The sequence below is a fragment of the Gopherus flavomarginatus genome, chromosome 2 (assembly GCF_025201925.1).
Source record: "Gopherus flavomarginatus isolate rGopFla2 chromosome 2, rGopFla2.mat.asm, whole genome shotgun sequence".
NCBI classification, from domain to species: domain Eukaryota; kingdom Metazoa; phylum Chordata; order Testudines; family Testudinidae; genus Gopherus; species Gopherus flavomarginatus.
The window spans coordinates 247669708-247689272 of NC_066618.1; the positions used below are offsets into that span (position 1 = coordinate 247669708).

The 19565-nt window shown below is 47.1% G+C and overlaps 2 protein-coding genes across 4 annotated transcripts in view; one reads left to right on the plus strand and one right to left on the minus strand.

Annotated features, from left to right (window-relative positions):
- TPD52 (tumor protein D52) overlaps positions 1-9000 on the minus strand; it is a 232757-nt gene extending 223757 nt beyond the window's left edge. For 2 of the 3 annotated variants that reach the window (XM_050941392.1, XM_050941391.1), the window contains exon 1: positions 8865-8997. In XM_050941392.1, coding sequence (XP_050797349.1) covers positions 8865-8886 — 22 coding nt within the window. In that variant the 5' untranslated portion in view covers positions 8887-8997. Of the gene's footprint in view, positions 1-8864 lie in introns of all 3 variants that reach the window. The other variant, XM_050941390.1, reaches the window with a different exon arrangement.
- Positions 1-19269, plus strand: part of LOC127045143 (uncharacterized) — a 1042790-nt gene extending 1023521 nt beyond the window's left edge. Inside the window, exon 2 of the mRNA XM_050940873.1 lies at positions 18483-19269. The gene's annotated coding sequence lies outside the window, so the exon portion shown is untranslated. The remainder of the gene's footprint in view (positions 1-18482) is intronic.
- The last annotated feature ends 296 nt before the right edge of the window (positions 19270-19565 follow it).

The window sequence follows — 19565 nt, forward strand, 5'->3', positions numbered from 1 at the left end:
CCAAGGATCTGGTCCAAGAACAGAAGTTGCAAACAGGAAAATGAAACTCAAGAGAACAGAAAAAGCTAGATGCTCCTAGCTGAGTGAGCTTAAGGAAGTGTTTTACCAGTGATGTTCTTGCCAAAGAATCATTTCTTAACTGAATCTTAAAATGAAGCCAGTTCTACTTGGTAAATATATGGAGGAGAGAGAATTAAGGCCTTGTCTTAATTTAAGGTTTTGCCACTTAACTATGTCATCATATACCTTATTATGTCAGCATAGTTATAGCAGCAATTCCCCCAGCATAGATGCAGTTGTATGGGTACAAGTATGCATATATTGATATAGCTTAGCCTGGTGAAGCAAAGCAAAATAAGCTATACTGGTACAGAGAACATTATACCAGCATAACTTGATCTACATTAGGGCTCTCACTGGCATAACTAACTGTTTAAATAAATAAATAAAATAAATAGACACACCCCTTACAAGTAGAATTAAAATAATCTATAGCGTAAGTGTAGATCAGGCCTAACTGAAGCAACGAAACAATAGCTAGGTGTAGCATTTATAAACAGAGCTAAGATAGGAAGTTTGACTGCAACATTTAATCCTCTTTAGAGAGAGTTTAGCTCTTCCATTTGCTGTCAGTGGAATGGCACCCTTCCAAGTCTAGAGACAAATGACATGTCTCAGCTGCTACTCACTTTGCCAGGCAGCAGACTGAAGTTCAGAATTCTTTGGTTTCACTGAAGCTGCTGGGAATGCTATAGGCAGCTGTGAAACTGACAAGATTCATATCAACTATCTTGCTGGTAACATGGGGAAGCTCTAAGTACCTGAGGTATGCAGGCAATGAAGCTGTTGAGGAAAGAGGGTCTAAAGGCTGGAAGAGGCAGAGTAAGAGACACCCTTCTCCTCAGCCTTCCACCTACCTCTCTCTCCAAGCATCTGAGTGTCTGGGCATTTCCAGTTAGCCATCCAGGAGCCAACCTATCACCAATAAGAAATCCTTCTCACTCTCACCTTCTGATTTACACTGTCCACTCAGACAGTTTATACTAAGATTGGCCACAATACACAGGAGGTCAGAACAAGTTACTTGGACACCATAAAAATCCAATTTTTAAATCAAGATTGGATGTTTTTCTAAAACATGCTGTAGTTCTAATGGAATTCAATTCAGTGAAATCCTACAGTCAAGGTGATGCAGGAGTCCGATTAGATCAGTGGTCCCTTCTGGCTTTATAACATAGGGAAAAAAAGCCAATTTCTATTCATCCAGTAGTTTGTTAGCTTGGCCTCTGCAGATCAACAAAAACCTACAGAAAAGGTTAGTTGGATGTCAGGATACTGAAAAGTTATGACCGTAAGAACTGGTTGATCCCTTAACTGTTCATTTCCCATTTGTCTAGCCATGCACAACTGTAGAGATAAAGTTTTGTGAAGAAAGTAATTTTGAAATGTGTAGATTTTTAATGAAAGTCTGATTTTTTCCAAACAAGCTTGACAAGAACAGCTACAAGCTGACAAATTTACTCAGCAGGGCAGAACTTGATGGGTCTTGTATGGACTGACTAGTTGGCCAAACTTCAACCTACTGAGGTTCTACAGCAGATCTGCTCTGGTCACATTTTAAAATGGGACTTTGTGAAGAGAGAATTTAGCTATACAAGTTTTACTTTCTTAGTCATACAGGTGGCCTATTTGCCTGGTGAAGTTATGCTTGTCACTCCTGATTTTAAAGCACATTTGTTTCCTTTCCCCACTATTCATGTTAGCTACGATGTTAGACATGCAACATTAGTGCTTAGAGTTCACGTGAGGGAAGTTCCCAATATTGCTAGCACTATTCCCTCCACACTGGGGTTGATGTAATGGATTCTGATGTAACAGACTTTATACAGACTTCTAGTTCTAGAAAGAGATGCTTATACTGTGCATGTTTAACAATGTGACTAGAACAGAGGAGCTCCATGTACCACAACTCCTAGAAAACTTCAAAAATCCTCTTGACTACTGGACTGAAAAGCTTACAAGCTAGGATTCTTCTTCAGGTCTAGAAATGGAGAACAGCTGAAGTGCAGGTAAAATAAACCAGCACCAAATTGTGAAGTCTGGGGGGGAACACAGTTCTACAAGAAACAGTTTAGTCTTGTATCAGAGGGGTAGCCGTGTTAGTCTGGATCTGTAAAAGCAGCAAAGAATCCTGTGGCACCTTATAGACTAACAGACGTTTTGGAGCATGAGCTTTCGTGGGTGAATACCCACTTCTTCAGATGCATGCATCTGAAGAAGTGGGTATTCACCCACGAAAGCTCATGCTCCAAAACGTCTGTTAGTCTATAAGGTGCCACAGGATTCTTTGCTGCTAGTTTAGTCTTGGTAAGTCATGGAGACTTGTTGCATGTGGTTACTAAGCATTCAAGGTTAAACCATTTCTGATCTGATCATACCGATAGGATGCATCTGCTCTGAAGTTGAGCCAGCTTTCCGAGCAATGGTGAGCTGCACTAGTGCTGGCAAAGGTGTCAGTGCCAACTTAGACAGGGTTCAGATGTCTCGTGCTACCATACTGTGCAGAAAGAAGCTGGAAATGCTGGTACAATGTTTTCTACTGCTGAAAAGGATACACAAAATACCTGAAGCTGCGTAACAGGCCATTTAAAAGTTATTCAGAGTAAACTCCATAAGCTTAGGTTTTTGATAAGGGTATGGTAATGCTGACAGTATGCAGTGACATATGGGTTTGTACACACTACCACTTATGTCGATATAACTTATGTCACTCGGGGGCATGAATAAGCCATCCTCCTAAGTGACACAAGTTACACCAACCTAAGTACCAATGTGGACAGCATTATGTCAGTGGAAAGGCTTCTCCCACCAACATAGTTAACTCTGAGGGGGGTTTATTATGCCCATAGGAGCACTCTCTGTAGCAATTATAGTGTAGACTAGCCCTAAGTAACTGACCTTTAAGGGTGGGAAACTGTCAGTATGTAACAAAGGCAGGTTTCTCAGAAAGTTAGTGTCTATTTACCGGTGAAGACCCTACATCTGAATACAAATACCACAAAGCAAAAAAGACTCCATGATTTATCAGCATTAGTTTGTAGTGAAAGATTTATCCCAGATTCTAACACTAACAAGGAACAAGCATTAAATAGCATTTTAAACGAATACTGTGACACCCACTTAGTTTTAGTAAATTGCTTTTTGTTCTATAAAGTAAAACTTCTAGTGCTAACCGTTTAAAACTAAAGGCTCTCTTGCAGTGTTTCCAATCAAGTGTTTTGCTAGTGCACAAGAACTAGTCTCTAGCCAGCATTACACAAGTCTTTCTATTGCACAAGTGTGAAGAAACCCAGTTTACAGTATTCAAGGCTAAGTTTATGAAGTTCTTCATTTCAGTGTATTATTTTAATTTGTTTGTTCTGAGATGCATTTACTTGTGTATATTTAAAGTTTACTGTTTTGAGTAACCAACTGATTTACAATTAGTTTCATATTTAACATACGATATAGTTGGAGTACAAAAATTCAGGAACAGCTATTAAGCCATCCAGGATTCTTTTCACTTTCACAGGGTGAGAATGCAGCTGTCAACTTAATTGTTACAAGGTTGCTACCCTGCATTGACATCTATTAAGTGGAAACATAGGTTACATGGCAGTTTCACTATTATCACTCTGTTTGCATCACAATTCATTCACAAACCTCTGTTAGACCAATAATCTTATTTCAATTGTCTTGCTCATCGCATAGACATCTCCTAGACTGCAGCAATAATTTTATATATAGCCTCTAAATGAGGTTTTCCTTCCACAGTCCACAGAAAAGAGTGAGACAGAAAGCAAAAGAGTCCAGCTTTTGCTAGTTTCAAACAAAGTTGATCTTTTCAGCATTCTGGCTATTGCTGAGCTTGTTAGGAGTTATCTGTACTACCTCTGGGTTGCCTTCTTACCCTCTCCCTGAGTTTACAGCAGCCATCAAGAGTCAATGAGATACAGCTTAGTGACACACTACGCTTTCTTAAGCAACAGTTTGCTTGGCTGACTAGGCTAATATTGTTGTAGTCACATCGGTCCCAGGATATTAGAGAGACAAGGGGGTAAGGCAATATCTTTTATTGGCCCAACTTCTGTTGGTAAGCAAGACTAGACTAGTATTGTCAGCCAAGTTTACAATCCAAAGAGACATCCGGTTTGCTAATTAGATGTGCTCTCAAGACAACAGGCCGCTGTAGTGGTAAGTCACTGGTGAGTGCAGGCCTATCAAATGCTGAACAAGAATCCCATGTCTCCAGTAATAGAGTTTGCTTATTACTATATTTCATTAGACTAGTTTCTTGCAAGCCTTATTTTTAAACAGATTTAACTATGTTTGTCTTCACTACAGAGGAGCCTTGTTATTTCAGAGTAGCTGACTTTATGATGGGGCATATTCTCATTTTGCACAAGGAGATCAGAAGTGAGAATTCAGAGAAACACTCCCTTCAAGTTCCTGAAGTGGACAGTCCATGAAAGCTTATGCCCAAATAAATGTTAGTCTAAGGTGCCACAAGTATGCCTTGTTCCTTTTGCTGATACTACTTAGAGTGGTAGCCATGTTAGTCTGAGACAGTGGCTTCTGGAAGAGGCAAGTATTTCCCTCTACAAGTCTTGTCAGTCTTTTGTTCCAGATTCCATGTTGTTTCAATGCAGAGCTATTACTCTCAGGGAATAGCTGCTTTAGAATGAAACAATTACTGTAGAGTAGACTTCAGTTAGATATTGAAACCAGAATATACTTTGATGCAAGTTTTTAAATACTGCACTTCGAGTTTTATGGAAATAACTAAGCTGGTCAGATAAAATTTAAGTTTAAAAGCTACATGTTTTCCTTTGTAGACCATCACATGAGCTCAGTGGAGGTGCCCTGGCAAGGCATAAGTTTCATCTGCTTTTTTAATAACATTCCACATAAAGTTAAACTAAAATTTGACAAACAAGTCTACAGTTACATTGCAGAGTAAAACACCAAGTTGAGACCTCAATCTCAAGGCATAATGGACCATGTCCTCGGTACTTTACAATATTTGAAGGTGGCACATAAATCCAGTTGCACTGATGTGCACTCAGTTTTACCAGAGTGACTTAGGGCTTGTCTACATCAGAAAGTTGCAGCGCTGGTGAGGGAGTTACAGCGCTGCAACTTAGGAGGTGTACACATCTGCAGGGCACCACCAGCGCTGCAACTCCCTGTTTGCAGCGCTGGCCGTACTCCCGTTTTGTCTCGGGTGTAGAGGATCCAGCGCTGGTGATCCAGCGCTGGTAATCAAGTATAGACACTTACCAGCGCTTTTCTTGACCTCCGTGGAATAAGCAGGTATCCCAGCATACCTGAGGAAGCCTCTGGTAATCAAGCTGGTCTCCTTCCCCGGCTTGCTCTCGCGTTCCCCGAACCCCGAGCAAGCAGGTCTCCTTCCCTGCGGTTTGCAGGGTGGTTCCGGGAACGCGAGAGCAAACCGGGGAAGGAGACCAGCTTCGCCGCGGTTTGCTCTCGCGTTCCGCGAACCACCCTGCAAACCGCAGGGAAGGAGACCTGCTTGCTCGGCGGTTCGGGGAACGCGAGAGCAAACCGGGGAAGGAGACCAGCTTCGCCACGGTTTGCTCTCGCGTTCCCCGAACAAGCAGGTCTCCTTCCCTGCGGTTTGCACGGTGGTTCGCGGAACGCGAGAGCAAACCGCGGCGAAGCTGGTCTCCTTTCCCGGTTTGCTCTCGCGTTCCCCGAACCCGAGCAAGCAGGTCTCCTTCCCTGCGGTTTGCAGGGGGGTTCGCGGAACGCGAGAGCAAACCGCGGCGAAGCTGGTCTCCTTCCCCGGTTTGCTCTCGCGTTCCCCGAAACCCCTTGAAGCCGCCCAACAGCGCTGCAGTGTGGCCACATCTAACACCACTTGCAGCGCTGGTTGCTGTAAGTGTGGCCACTCTGCAGCGCTGGCCCTATACAGCTGTACTAATACAGCTGTAACAACCAGCGCTGCAAAATTTTAGATGTAGACATGGCCTCAGAAGCACAAATATTTACAATGGGACTTAGGCACAACTGAAAGTTTTACTTCAGTACTTTTCACTAACTAATTATTTTTCCTCTGCACTAAGTCTTACCAGGCAACTCTTTCCTTTTGTTGCGCACATGCAGAGAAGTTCACAGAGGTCTTTTTAAAGTTATATTATCAGCTAACACAGGACATTTTGTACTAAAGATAGTGGTTAACACACTAATGCACTTGTTTAGTCTAATCAGGCCAACTGCATTGCCATGTGAGTTAATTGAAGTGCATTGCCTCTGATCAAAAGGGTTTATGTCCAAAGCTAGATAAAGTCCAAGTTGGAGGCATGCCAGTCTATTGTTTACACCAAGACTAGCCATTTACCATTTAACCAATTGTGATTTTGAACATGTGTCATGAATACAAAATGAGGGCTCTTGGATTCAAATATCAGGCTTGACCAGGTAAGGAGCAGCACCAGTGGCTCAAGCAGTGCAAGAAGCTGTTTGTAGAAATACAGTAGGTCTAATTTACTCCACCCAGGAGAAGTCAGTGGTACATAATGCAGCATGTTGCTATGTAAAGCTACTGTGTAAATATCATCCTTAGAGCATTTTACAGCAACAGGTCATGTCACAGATTGGCCCAATGATAACCACCAGCCTTAAGGTGCAAGATTCAATTCACTCCGCCCACCCCCACCCCCCAGTTACATCTATACGACTGGCCGGATGAGCGGGTAGTGTTGGATGTATCAAGAATCAATTTCACATCTCATCTGGATGCGATAAATCGATCCACTAATCAACGCCCATAATCCACCTCAACAGGAGGAGTAAGCGGAGTAGTGGCAGTCAACTCACCGCCATGAGGACAGCTAGGTTTGTCAACTAAGATACTAAGACTTCAGCTATGCGAATAGCATGGCTGAAGTTGCGTATCTTAATTCAAGCCCCCACCCCACACCGCTAGTGTAGCCCAGGCCTTTGTCTCATGATTAATCTAGAGAGAGGAACTTCAGTTAACTATAAAGCAGAAGGAGAGCTGTGATGCCATAAGAGCTAGAAAGACAGCCATACATGTATAAAGGAAATCCAAGCCCATGAATTTTTGCCTTCCAGAGTCTACAAACAGCTGCAGTGCCTCTGCTGTAGCAATTCAGAAACCTGTGGCCAGCAGCACAATGGATGTCATACAAATTCCCTACTGTTAGGCGAAGTTGTGAGCACTAGTATTAGTAAGACCAATTTAAAAAACACGTCTCCATTTACTCAACATCCTCACTATCTGTTCCCCTTCATGTGCCTCTACTGCAAGGGAAAAGAAACAGAGCTTCTCCACTCTAGCTACTGGTGAGGAATTTGACAACTACTACCCTAGCACTCCTGCTCAAGGAATAAAGGATAGCACCTTAGTAGAAGTCCCAGCACCCAATTTTTTTTTTTTTTTTTTTTAAACACACCAGATAGATTTGGCAGCGAGGCTTGGTTTCTTCACTAGAGTACTGCCCCATACCTTATGAGTATCCACCCCACACTAGAAAGCCATATCTGTAACTAATGGGTCCAGTTCTGCTAATCGTTTTAGGTAGATTTAAGCCTTGGATTTATTATAGGAAAGCAGCTCTTTCGTGCTACAGGAATACTGGATGTTTCCTTCTACCAGAGGAGATTTGGCAGATCAGAATATTTTACTGGAACTGTTCCACTACCAGGTTTACAAAATTAACTTCATCCCTACAATGAATGTGTTTTATTAGGGTTTGGTTTTCAATCCATGTTTACTATACTGTCATAAAATACCCAGAGTGCTGAGCACATTAGAAATACAGGATATAAATGCTTAGCCTGTGTTTTAAGGCTATCACCTGAGCCTAGCACAGTTATTCAATATGAACATAAGCTATTTTAGAAGATTACCCAATATCTCAGACGCTAAGTCAGAGTAATTCCATTCTATCTATGCAAATACAAGTTAGAAACTAGATTCACAACATCTTTAACAGGTTTCAGAGTAGCAGCCGTGTTAGTCTGTATCCACAAAGAGAACAGGAGTACTTGTGGCACTGTAGAGACTAACAAATTTATTTGAGCATAAGCTTTCGTGGGCATCTTTAAGGCAGACCATCGGGCAGTTAAACCAAATAGCTGGGCCCACCTCGGGCCTTATTTTCAGAGGTGCTGATCACCCACAAGAGCAAATTGAAGTAGTGAGGGTTCAGCATCTCAGCAGGTTGGGTGCTTGGTGTCAAGCCTGGCACACAGGCGTAAGGGGGGGGGGGGGCACGGAAGAGAAGAAGCGACATCTCTTGGACAGGCTAGTGCAAACAGGGGCACAGTAGGAGCAGGGCTGGGAGGTGCCTAGGTTCCAGCAGAGCAGGTTGAGAAGAAGCCAAGCTATGGGTAGTTCTGAGCTTTCAGTCTCCCACCCAGGGAAGGCCGGCTACCTCCACCCCCTCCTCTCACTCTTCCGCCTCAAGGCACCGGCGGAGCTACAGCAGCTGCCACGGCTCCCAGGGGGCGCGCACAGCTAATCGCTAGGCAAACAACAAGCGCTGCCCAGCAGCCGTTTCACCCCCACCCCGCCCTGCTCCCGGATGCGGCCAAGGACAGGGGGAGGGGCAGGACACAGCGCAGGGCCCCCGAGCGCGGGCCGCGCCCTGCAGCGCCAGGGGAGGGGCTGCCGCGGCCCCGCCCGGAGGCAGGAGGGCTCTGGAGCTGGGGCGCTGCCACCAGCGAGGCGGCTGCTCATCTCTTCCCCATCCCGCTGCTCTGGGGCCGGCGAGCGGGCAACCCCGTCCCGCCAGCGGCGCGGATAGGGCCGCCCGGCCGGCAAAGCCCCCCGGTACCTTGCTCGCTGCTGGGGTCCATGCTTGCAGCTGCCGCCCTCCGGAAACAGCCCGCCGCCGCCTTGCGCCAGTGCAGCCCCGGCTCAGTCACCACCCCCCGGCGTCAGCCTCGGCAGCGCGAGCGCCGCCTGGGCTTCATATAGGGCGGGCTCCCGGCCACGTCAGCCAGCCGCCAGCCACCTGACCGGAGCCGCCCTGCGGCTGGGGCAGCTGCACGGTGCTAGCAGGTGCGGGCGGCGCCCTGGCTGGGGGCAGGGGCTCTGCGCCGCTGAGCCCAGGTGCCTGCCCCAGGGCAGAGCCGTGAGCCCCGCCTGTGGGATTCGCTTCTCAAGCGGGGCAGGTGCTGGGAAAGAGGCAGGGGGATTGGCAGCCCTGGAGGCGCCCCAATCCGGCCCCAGCAGCCCCCCTCCGCCCCCGAGTGCCCGCTACCAGGCGTTCAAATATCATGAATCAGGCCCAAAGAAATCGCAAGCTTTCCTTAGAAAGTAGGAGATTTAAAAATAATGAGCAGGGGAGTCTTTATACTTGCCTGGTGGTTTATGAGTCTTGGGGATTCCTGTTTTCAAGCTTTTCTCTGAAACCTAGTGGGCTGGAAATGCTGTTTTTGAGATGAAAGGCAAAATTATCACATCGTCCTCAAATGGCTCCGGGAGCTGGGTCTTTAAGATGCCATAAAATGCCAAATATCTCCAGACTTGTGATAAAGTCATGAGAGGCAGCAGCACTCTCTCTACCTGTATGATGATGATCATAATGGTAAAAGTAAAGATATTTCATTTACTCTTCAAATACAGATTACTTTTCCTGGGTGAGTGCACCAGTTACATTTTGCAAAACAAGTCTAACCTAATCTGAGCATCTAGGCATTTATAAAATATATCACATAATGACTGTGGTATCTTTCTGTTTCCAAATCCAGTGCTGCAAACACTCACTCGAGTAACTTTACAGACATGAGCAGTCTGAATGATTTAAAATGAGATACTCATATGCCTAAAGTTATTCACATGCATAGGTGTTTTGCAGAATTGGGCCTGAAGTTCATACACCACAATCTGTGTACCGATGGTATCTGGGATTTTTACACTGCACTCATTTCCATGGTAACTATTATGCTATTTAATACTGTGCCTCAGTTTCCTATATAAAAATATCTGTTTGTTTATTCAAAGCTTTACATGTTCATCAATCACCAGAGTGTCTGGAGCTAACAGTACTCACTACTGTCTATAAATTGCTTCTGGACCCTGGAATAAAAGTTGCTTAATAATTGCAACTTGATATTATTTTATTTATTCACAGAACTGATATAGCAATCACTTTACACAAGCTGGTTTAAAGAAGCCTATGGCAGGCAGAATATTCATAATACTAATTCATGATATGATACCGTGTTGTGACGACTCAGACTATTTCTTTTTTCTATTTATTATATTTTTGCTTGTAAACAATATGCATATTTACAACTTGCACTGTGTTACTGAAACTAAATTATATTCTTATTTTAGCCTGAGGGATGTCTCCTTGAAAGTTGTGAACAGTTAAACAAAGCAACCCAGTGCACTTAGCAGATCATCAGTTCAAAAGCACTATTGCTGCATTAAAGAGAATGAGAGAGACAACAAGGCAACTGAGGTAATCTTTTATTGAACCAACTTCTGTTGGTGAGAGACAAGCTTTTGAGCTATACAGAGCTTTTCCTCAGGTCTAGGAAAGGTGCTCAGTGTATCACAGCTAAATGGACAGAGGTTGGTCCAATAATAGATTTTAATGTTTATTAGTGAATATTTGAAAATAAACGATACAGAGAGTTTAAAGCATCAGTTATTGTTTCATCGGGGATAGCATACAGACTACGGGGGGGGGTTCAGTATTTTGGTATTGGGCAGCATATATCATATACAGTCTGTCATGTCCCCAATGTGGGGTGAACTTTGGGTGAGATCAAGATACAGTCGAGAGGCAGTGAGGGTACTTATCGCTCATACAAACAGGTTACAGATAGTCGTGGGAATAAAGGAGCGAGCTGGGTGATGAGGATAGGGCGACCCTCACATAGTGGAGTTTGGTTTGGTGGGTTCAGGGCTCAGGGGATAGAGTCCAACGGGGGTGTGTGAAGATCTCCTCCCCCCTTCGGGTGCACGGAGTCACGCCCGCTTACTCCTGGTATTGGCGGTGACCGGTGACGTGCTCCGTGTAGATGTCTCTGGACCATCTGATAGTGTCCGAGACCATCAGGCGTCTCATGAGCTGCGCGTAGCGACGGCCTACCCCGCAAGCCCGAAGCACGCGTTCATTACAAGGGTCCCAGGCGCCCAGGGCCCCAACGATCAGGGCGTCGGTATAGACCTCGTAGCCCTTTGACCTCAGAGTGTCCGCCAAGGGGGTGTATTTTTCGAGCTTTCGGGCTCGGGCCTCGCGGAAGGCCAGGGTCCTGTTCTCGAAAGGAACCGTCACGTCAACGAGGATGATCTTTTTTCGAGCCTCGTCCGTGACGACGATGTCCGGGCGCAGTGGGCTGTCGGTGCCAGGGATGGTGCGGTTGGTGGCTTTTTCTCCCAGGTGCGGAGCGATGGCCTTTACCAGACGGTCCTGGATGGCATTGTGACGCAGCTGCCAGGCTCTGGCGTGGGGCTTGCAGCTGCACAGGACGTGGGGCAGGGTCTCCATGGCGTACCCACACTTCCTGCAGCGCTTGTCTCGGTTCCCGTGGCGGACGGCTCCGTTGAGCGGGACGCAGTTTAGTCGGGCGCGGTGTATGAAGCGCCAGTCAGCGAAGCGGGTGAAGCTGCCTGAGTGGAGGAAGTGGTTGCTGGAGTCCCACTTGCTGGTGACCTCGAAAACCTTGCCCTGGTCTGGTTTTTTCTTCAGCGTGCCCAAGTAGAGCGCGCGTACGGCGGCATTCAGCGACCTCTCCAGTGTGCCTCTGGCTCCAGGGCTGATGACGGTGTTGTCCTCCGTCTCGGTCCGCGGTATCAGGATTCCCAGCTCCCGCCGGTCCTCGCTCCATACCCAGCAGCAGCCTAGTCGTTTCCCCAGTCGGCGCGTGGCAATGCGGGCACGGGTCCACAGTGAGGCTATGTCGCCTCTGTCTCGGGCGAAGTCACCGTCCATGGAGCCGCTCAGGAAGTTGGCTATATCTTGGCCAGAGGCAGCTCTGTTGATTCGCTTTGCTGTGGCGGAGCGCAGGGCGGTCGTCGCAACGTTCTTTACCACGGTGTCCGGGCACGTCAGGAGGCGAAAGGCATGTGTGACGACCGCGATATCGCAGAGGTCTCCCATATTACCTCACCCACCTTACCTCTAATGTCCTGGGAATGACATGGCTACAACAACACTGCATACAACAATTAAAGAGAACTAACAGATTAAAAAACAGGACACTGGCTGAACCTGAAACATCACATATATAGTCTGAGCTTTTTCTCCTAAAATAACTTTAAATGCTGAAAGCTTATAACTGTGGAGTCTGCCATTAAAGCAAACCACTTTGAGAGAGTATGTCAATAAAGAACATTAGATTGACGGATACACTTCTTCCTCGACTCCCTTCTGTTCCCCTGGTCCTGCTATTGTTGGGTCTAAACTTTTGGTGAACTTTGGGGAGCCAAAACACACCCAGACTGGCTGTCTCTGCATAATCCTTCCTGAACCCTTTTGAACAAAGCACTGACCTGCAAACTACTCATGACACCCCCTTTCTCAAATAGCCATTAGCCTTTATCTCTATGCATTTACTTGTTAACTTGCTTTTCCTGTAAAATCTTGATTGATTATGCATGACCATTATCTTTTGTTAATCACTTTGTTTACTTCTGTGTATAAATATTGATGCTCACCCCTAATAAAGGGGCCACACTTAATCTAAAGCTTTTAGAGCTAAGGATAGTGTGAGCCCGTTAATCAACACATTGGTGTCTGGTCTCTGACAGAATTGTGTGCCCCATACCAACTCCGCACGAACTCGGGTGCTGGAAAGGTGAGTGAGGACTTGCTTTATTTACCTAACAATTTGGGGGCTCGTCCGGGATTCCTTCTGGTGCGGTACCTCTGTCCAGTGGTCAGACCACTCATATATGAATTGGCAAGGCGCCACAGGAGATTTCTCCCAGCCAATTCAATATTGAGGGGTCGTGTATTGGACAGCAGGGTAAACGCCAGTTGGAGGGCTCCTGTCAGACACCATGGGTCAAGGGACTAGCGTGCCTCTTGAGAGTCCATTGGGGATTGTAAATAAGTTATGGAACGAAGGGAAACTCCCAGTACAGACAGGAATGTCTAGGAAGAAGTTGTACACACTATGTGTAAGGAATTGGACTGGGTATACCGCGGTATTGGCCGACCCGGAGATGAGGTGGCCTTCGTATGGCTCTTTCGAACAGGCTGCCTTAAGAGGAGTAAAGAGCCAGATCAAAAAAGACCATCCGGGACAGTTATGTTACTGGTTTTGTTGGGACACAGCAGCAGAGCTGTGGAAATCTTTAAAAATTATGGCAGTCAGGTACTCTCCCGAAAGTGAACCCCCTCTAGGTTATTTCGATGAAGGGTGTAGACCACGGCGTGTTTTGACTCGTGAGCTGGTCCCCTCTGCACCTGCCCCTATTCCTCCGCAGGGGGACTCTCTCCATGTAGCAGAGGGGAATCTGCAGGATCCCAGATTGGAATTTCTGCAGAAGGATGAGGAGAAAATGAAGGGGCAAACCTCGGGAGGAGTAGTTACTAGGCTAATGTCCAAGCAGATACAGCAGGGTGCATGCCCCCCCCCCCCCGAGGATAGCCCAGAGGATGTCCCCGTCAAATCTCTTGCGAGTAATAAAAGTATAGTTAGAGAGATGCCTTTACAGGTGCACGATCAACCTTATATGGGCAATGATGGACGGTTACAACATGCTAATATTGTGGAATATAAAGGATGGCTAGAATGGGATTTGAAAGAGTGGGGACGGTTGTCAGGGTCTTTTGGGGAAAATCCCCGAAAGATCATAGAACTTCTAGAAAGATTGTTTTTAAGTTATAATCCTACTTATACGGATGTGGATCAGTTGTTAAGTAGAGTTTTAACCGGAGAGGAACGTAGTAGATTGTGGACGGCAGAAAGGACATGGGGAGATAGCAATGCAGTTAATCTTACTTGGATGGATAGGCGGGATCTGGCCGCTGGCTGGAATCCCCTAGACTGGACTCAGCCAAGGCTGACTCAGCTGCGAACAGATCGAGAGCGATTGTTAAAGAGACTCAAGGAAATGGCTCGCCGCTCGCCTAATCAGGCTAAGTTCATGCAGATTCGGCAGGAATCTGATGAGCCGCCCAGAAAGTTCTGGTCGAGGCTATTGGAGGGGGCCCGAATGTTCACTCAGATGGATCCTAAGAGAAAAGCAGGCCACCCTACTCTTATTTCGTTTTTTGTGAATCAGTCGGTGCCCCCTGTAAGGGATTACTTCTTAAAGTTTCGCCCTGGTTGGGGAGGTGAGTCAGTCACTTCAGTGTTGGACATAGCTGATTTTGCCTGGGAGAAAGAAAGGGAAAGTAGTAAAAAGAAAGAGAAAAAGGAAGAATATAAGCTGATGGCTTTAGCTTTTCATGGCGGTGTTCGAGGCAAAGGCCGTGGCCGTGGCAGGGGATTCCAGGGTGCTCGGGGAAGAGGGTCCTGGCGACCCCAGCCATCAGGAAATTGTTTTCAGTGCGGACAGCCCGGTCACTTTAAACGTGAATGCCCCTGGGGACGCCCAGAGGGTCTGGTTGCATCCGCAGATGCTTACACAAGTGAGGAATACACCCCTGCACCACCAGCTCAGCCCATTCCCCAGGCCTGGATCAACTACGGGAAACAGCAGCAGCCGCAGCAAACTCAGCCTCCTCAATGACGGTACCCCAGGGGCGAAGGCAAACAATGTGATGGTCTTATTTCCTTAATGTCTTTAGCCGGCTCCTTTCTCACTTTCTCCCCTCCCAGCAAAGAGCCTCGTTTAACCCTTTCAGTCCAGGGACTGCCTGTCTCTTTCCTCATTGATACTGGGGCTACTTTCTCTCTTTTAAATCATGCCCCCTCTCCCTGGCTATCCTCTGAGGTTAAAACTGCGACTGGGGTGGAGGGCAACCCACAGTCTCTGGGACTCACTTTGCCTTTGAATGTTATTTATGCTGATAAATGTTTTCCTCACCGTTTTCTTTTTTCCCCAGCTTGTCCGATCCCTTTGATGGGCCGGGATTTACTCTGTAAGCTTGAGGCTACTTTAACCTGCACTCCTGAAGGGGTAGGATTATTAATGACAGTGTTAGGAAATTCGGCCCCTACTCAGGGTAATTGGGAAACACCCCCCTCTCTCTCCCCTGACCTCACTGACTTGCCTTCAACCCTCTGGGGAATTTCTGACACTGATGTTGGCCTGCTCCTTTCGGCAGAGCCCGTAAGGATTCAGGTGAAGCCTTCCTTAACCCCCCCGTCAGTCCCTCAATACCCCCTGTCTCTGGAAGCCCGGGAGGGCATCCGCCCCATTATCGAGGGATTCATTGCACAAAAGCTAGTCCGCCCTCAGCGCACTCCCTGTAACACCCCTATACTGCCTGTCAAAAAGCCTCCTAAAAAGGACGGAGACCCTGTTCGTTGGCGCTTTGTACAGGATCTACGAGTTGTTAATCAATATGTGGTCCCTCTTCATGCAGTAGTTCCTGACCCAGCTACTATCATCAGCCAAATCCCCTGGAATGCTGAGTGGTTCACTGTTATTGACTTAAAATCAGCCTTTTTCAGCATTCCTGTGCACCCAGACTCTCAGTATCTCTTTGGTTTCACCTGGGAGGGACAAAGTTATGTCTGGCAACGACTTCCTCAAGGCTACAGAGACAGCCCCACGATTTTCAGCCAGTGCCTCCGCCACGACTTGGAAGGTTTCACCAGTCCGCAGGGATCCACATTGGTCCTATACGTAGATGACATCCTATTAGGTAATCGCGAAGAAGCTGCCCTCCGCATCAATGGTAAGGCACTTTTATTATACCTACACACCAGAGGCCACAAGGTAGACCCTAAAAAGATTCAGTGGGTCTCACAGAAGGTCCAATATCTGGGCTTCCTGTTAACCCCAGAGGGAAAACAGATGGACCCAGCCCGCATAAAAACTATTCAAAACTGCCCTCTACCGAACACCAAGAAACAACTTCGAGGTTTCTTAGGATTAATTGGCTTCTGTCGCCCCTGGTTGCCGTCCTGCGGGGAGTTAAGCAAACCGCTCCACCGACTCACTGCTAACCTTGCTCCTGACCCTTTGCAGTGGTCCCCGGACACTATTCAAGCCTTTCAGTTACTCAAGGACAGTGTGGCCTCCTCCATGTCTCTCCGCCCCCCCAATTACAGCAAACCCTTTCACCTTTTTGTCCACGAGAGGGGCGGAATTGCTAGTGGTGTCCTTACCCAGCTGAGCGGGCCCCACCATTTCCCGCTTGCTTTTTACTCTCAGCAAATCGATCCTGTCGCTCAGGGAACCCCATCCTGCACCCGGACTCTGGCAGCAGCTGCCCTGCTGATCACAAAGGCAAAGAGCCTAACCCTGGGTCATTTTACCACGGTTTGGACCTCTCATGCCTTGTCAGCCCTTCTGCGTAGGGGCACAACCCAAGTCTTTTCGGCCCATCGTCAGCAACAGCTAGAGGCCGAACTCTTAAAAGACACTAACCTAATTTTTGAAAGGTGTGGACCCCTTAATCCAGCTACCTTGCTTCCTGACCTGCCAGTCCTCCAGGATCAGCACAACTGTGTGAAAGTAGTTTACAGCATCTTACAGATAAGAGACAACCTGTTTGACGTTCCACTGAACAATCCCGATTGCATCCTCTTCTCGGACGGAAGCTCCTTCTATGTTGATGGCAAGCGTTTCACTGGTTATGCTGTCACCTCTGAATGGGACATTCAAGAGGCCGCCTCACTGCCAGGCAACTGGGGAGCCCAAGCCGCTGAACTCTATGCCCTGGCCCGAGCTTGCCAGTTGGCCGCTGGTAAGACCGTTACCATTTTTACTGATAGCAAATATGCTTTTGGAGTTGTGCATTGTCATATCCACCTCTGGAAGTTTCGAGGTTTCCAGACAGCTGCCGGTAAACCCATTCAGTACCTCCCCGTCATCCACAAGCTTTTGGACGCCCTCCAAAAACCCTCTGTCCTGGCTGTAGTTCACTGCCGGGCCCATACTAAAAATAGTAGCCCCGTTACCCGTGGGAATGCCCTGGCTGACGCCTCCGCCAAAAAGGCTGCCACCTTACCTTTAGCCATGCCCACCTTGGCTATTGCAGCCTCCTCCTTTACTCCACCGCACCCCGTACCAGTACCCGCTGCTGAACTACAATCGTGGAAGAGCCTCGGGGCCACTCTGGTCAAAGGGACCTGGCTTATGCCAGATGGCCGAGCCTGCCTCCCTCGCTCCACATACCCCGTGGCAGTTCGCTGGCACCATGATAAAGGGGGTCACTACGGCACGCACGCCCTCGTGAACACCATCGCTCGCTTTTGGTATGCTCCAGGCATTCAACCCTATTGCCTATCAATAGTGAAAGTATGCAGCACATGTCAGCGTAATGGACCTGCTCCGCCTCTTAACAAAATTAAGGTTGGAAGACCTCTGCCTGCTGCTCCATTTCAACATCTTCAAATTGACTTTGCAGATATGCCAAAGGCTTTTGGGAAAAAGCACCTCCTTGTTTTGGTTTGCCCTCTGACTTCCTGGGTCGAAGCTTTTCCTACTGCTAATTGTACTGCTGCCACAGTGGCGAAGATTCTCCTTAGAGACATTGTACCCCGTTTTGGCATCCCTCTTGTGCTCGACTCAGATCGCGGACCTCACTTTACTGGTCATGTCCTTGGCCGTTTAAAACAAGGACTGGGCATTTCACACTCCTTTCATACACCCTACCACCCCCAGTCTAGCGGGAAAGTTAAGCGTATAAATAGGGAACTTAAGTTTACATTGGCTAAATACTGTCAGGAAACAGGATTAAAATGGCCTCAGGTACTTCCTTTGGTCCTGTTTCACCTTCGTACTCGCCCAACCCGCGCATTGGGATTATCCCCCTTTGAACTGCTCTATGGACACCCCCCTTTCAAAGGCGGGGCGCTACCACGTACTGATGTTTCACTATTGGGAGGGGATCATATGACCGCGTGTCAGTTTCTCTCCCTACAGGCTCGCCTCCGTACCCTTTGGAAAGCCTCGCAGTTTTCCCAGACCGTGCCGCTAGAGGAACAAATCCACCCGTTCCAACCAGGGGACTTCGTCTGGGCCAAAAAGTTCGTTCGTGACAACACCCTCCAGCCAAGGTTTACTGGACCCCACCAGGTTCTTTTAACAACCCAGACTGCAGTGTTCCTGAAAGAACGCAAATCTTGGATCCACCACTCCCACGTCAAGCCAGCCGTAGTGGACCACAGTGACGGACCAGCAGCTCTTGTCACCACTAAGGACACTGCCTCCGACCAGTGGACCAGCTTACCTCTCTCAGACATTAGACTTAAATTAACTCGAAAAAAATGAAAGGACCCTTTATTCTAACAACTGTATGTTTTTTTTATGCTTTTTTAGTTTATTTTCTGCTTATGAAAATAATGCTTTTATTAAATATTCCCACGAGGTTAAAACTCGTATTTTAGAAAATAGAAGTAATTGCTGGGTATGTACTCAATTTCCAGTAAATGCAGCACAGGGACTCCCCTTCACTCCCATTCCCCTAACCACTGCTAATATGACTTGGATGCCACCGACTAGAATAAAAGATCCAGTCCAACCCAATCTTACATGGGACAAAACAGGAGTGCCAATTAACAAATATCTCAGGGTAACCAATCAAATAGGATCACTGTGTTTTGTTAAAGGAAAAGGGTCAACTTTTGTGGGAACAAGTAAATGCAACATATATTTTAATGGCACCGCCTTTAGTAAAAATCTTGGCTTCAAGCCTTGCGCATCCCACTTATCCCATATGTGGATCCCTCACCCCGATCCAACCTTTTCAACTTTTTCATGGAGGGGCAGGTTTTCAGAGTCAGTTTTTAAAAAGCCCTGCTCAGATCTCAAGGGTGTCCAACTAATTGTTAAAGGATACACAATTGCCTTCTACAACTGCTCAAGCAGTACTACACTGCCCTTTGAGAACAACACTACCAAATTGTGCCTCTGCAGTTCACACAACGACCCCTCTGCGTTACCAGGGGAACAGTGGTACAACGGGTGGTGGGTTACCTCCTACTTTGAGAAATGGAATACCCAAAACGCATTATATGGAACATACTGGGTGTGCGGGCCCAAAGCTTATTATTTTCTCTCCCCTGATTGGGCAGGGTCATGTTATTTGGCATGGCTAGCACCGCCTTCTCGCATCTCCCTCACTCCCCCTCATTTTCCCCACGTTCGTAACATCCGTGAAAAAAACTCTTGGTGGGTGTTGTTGGGGCCATAGTAGTCCTTATAATACTGTGTTGCTGTATTCAGTGTGTCCCCTCCCTCATAAACTCATGTAAGTCAGTTTATTCTTTTCCCACTTCAGCTAAAAGCCTTACTCTCTTCAAATTGGCCCAGGCTGAAATTGCCAAGCGGCCCTTCAGATCTTGAAATAGGGTGTAGCTTTTTGATTAATAGTTATCCCAAAGCTACAAATGGAGGAATGTTGGGTCTAAACTTTTGGTGAACTTTGGGGAGCCAAAACACACCCAGACTG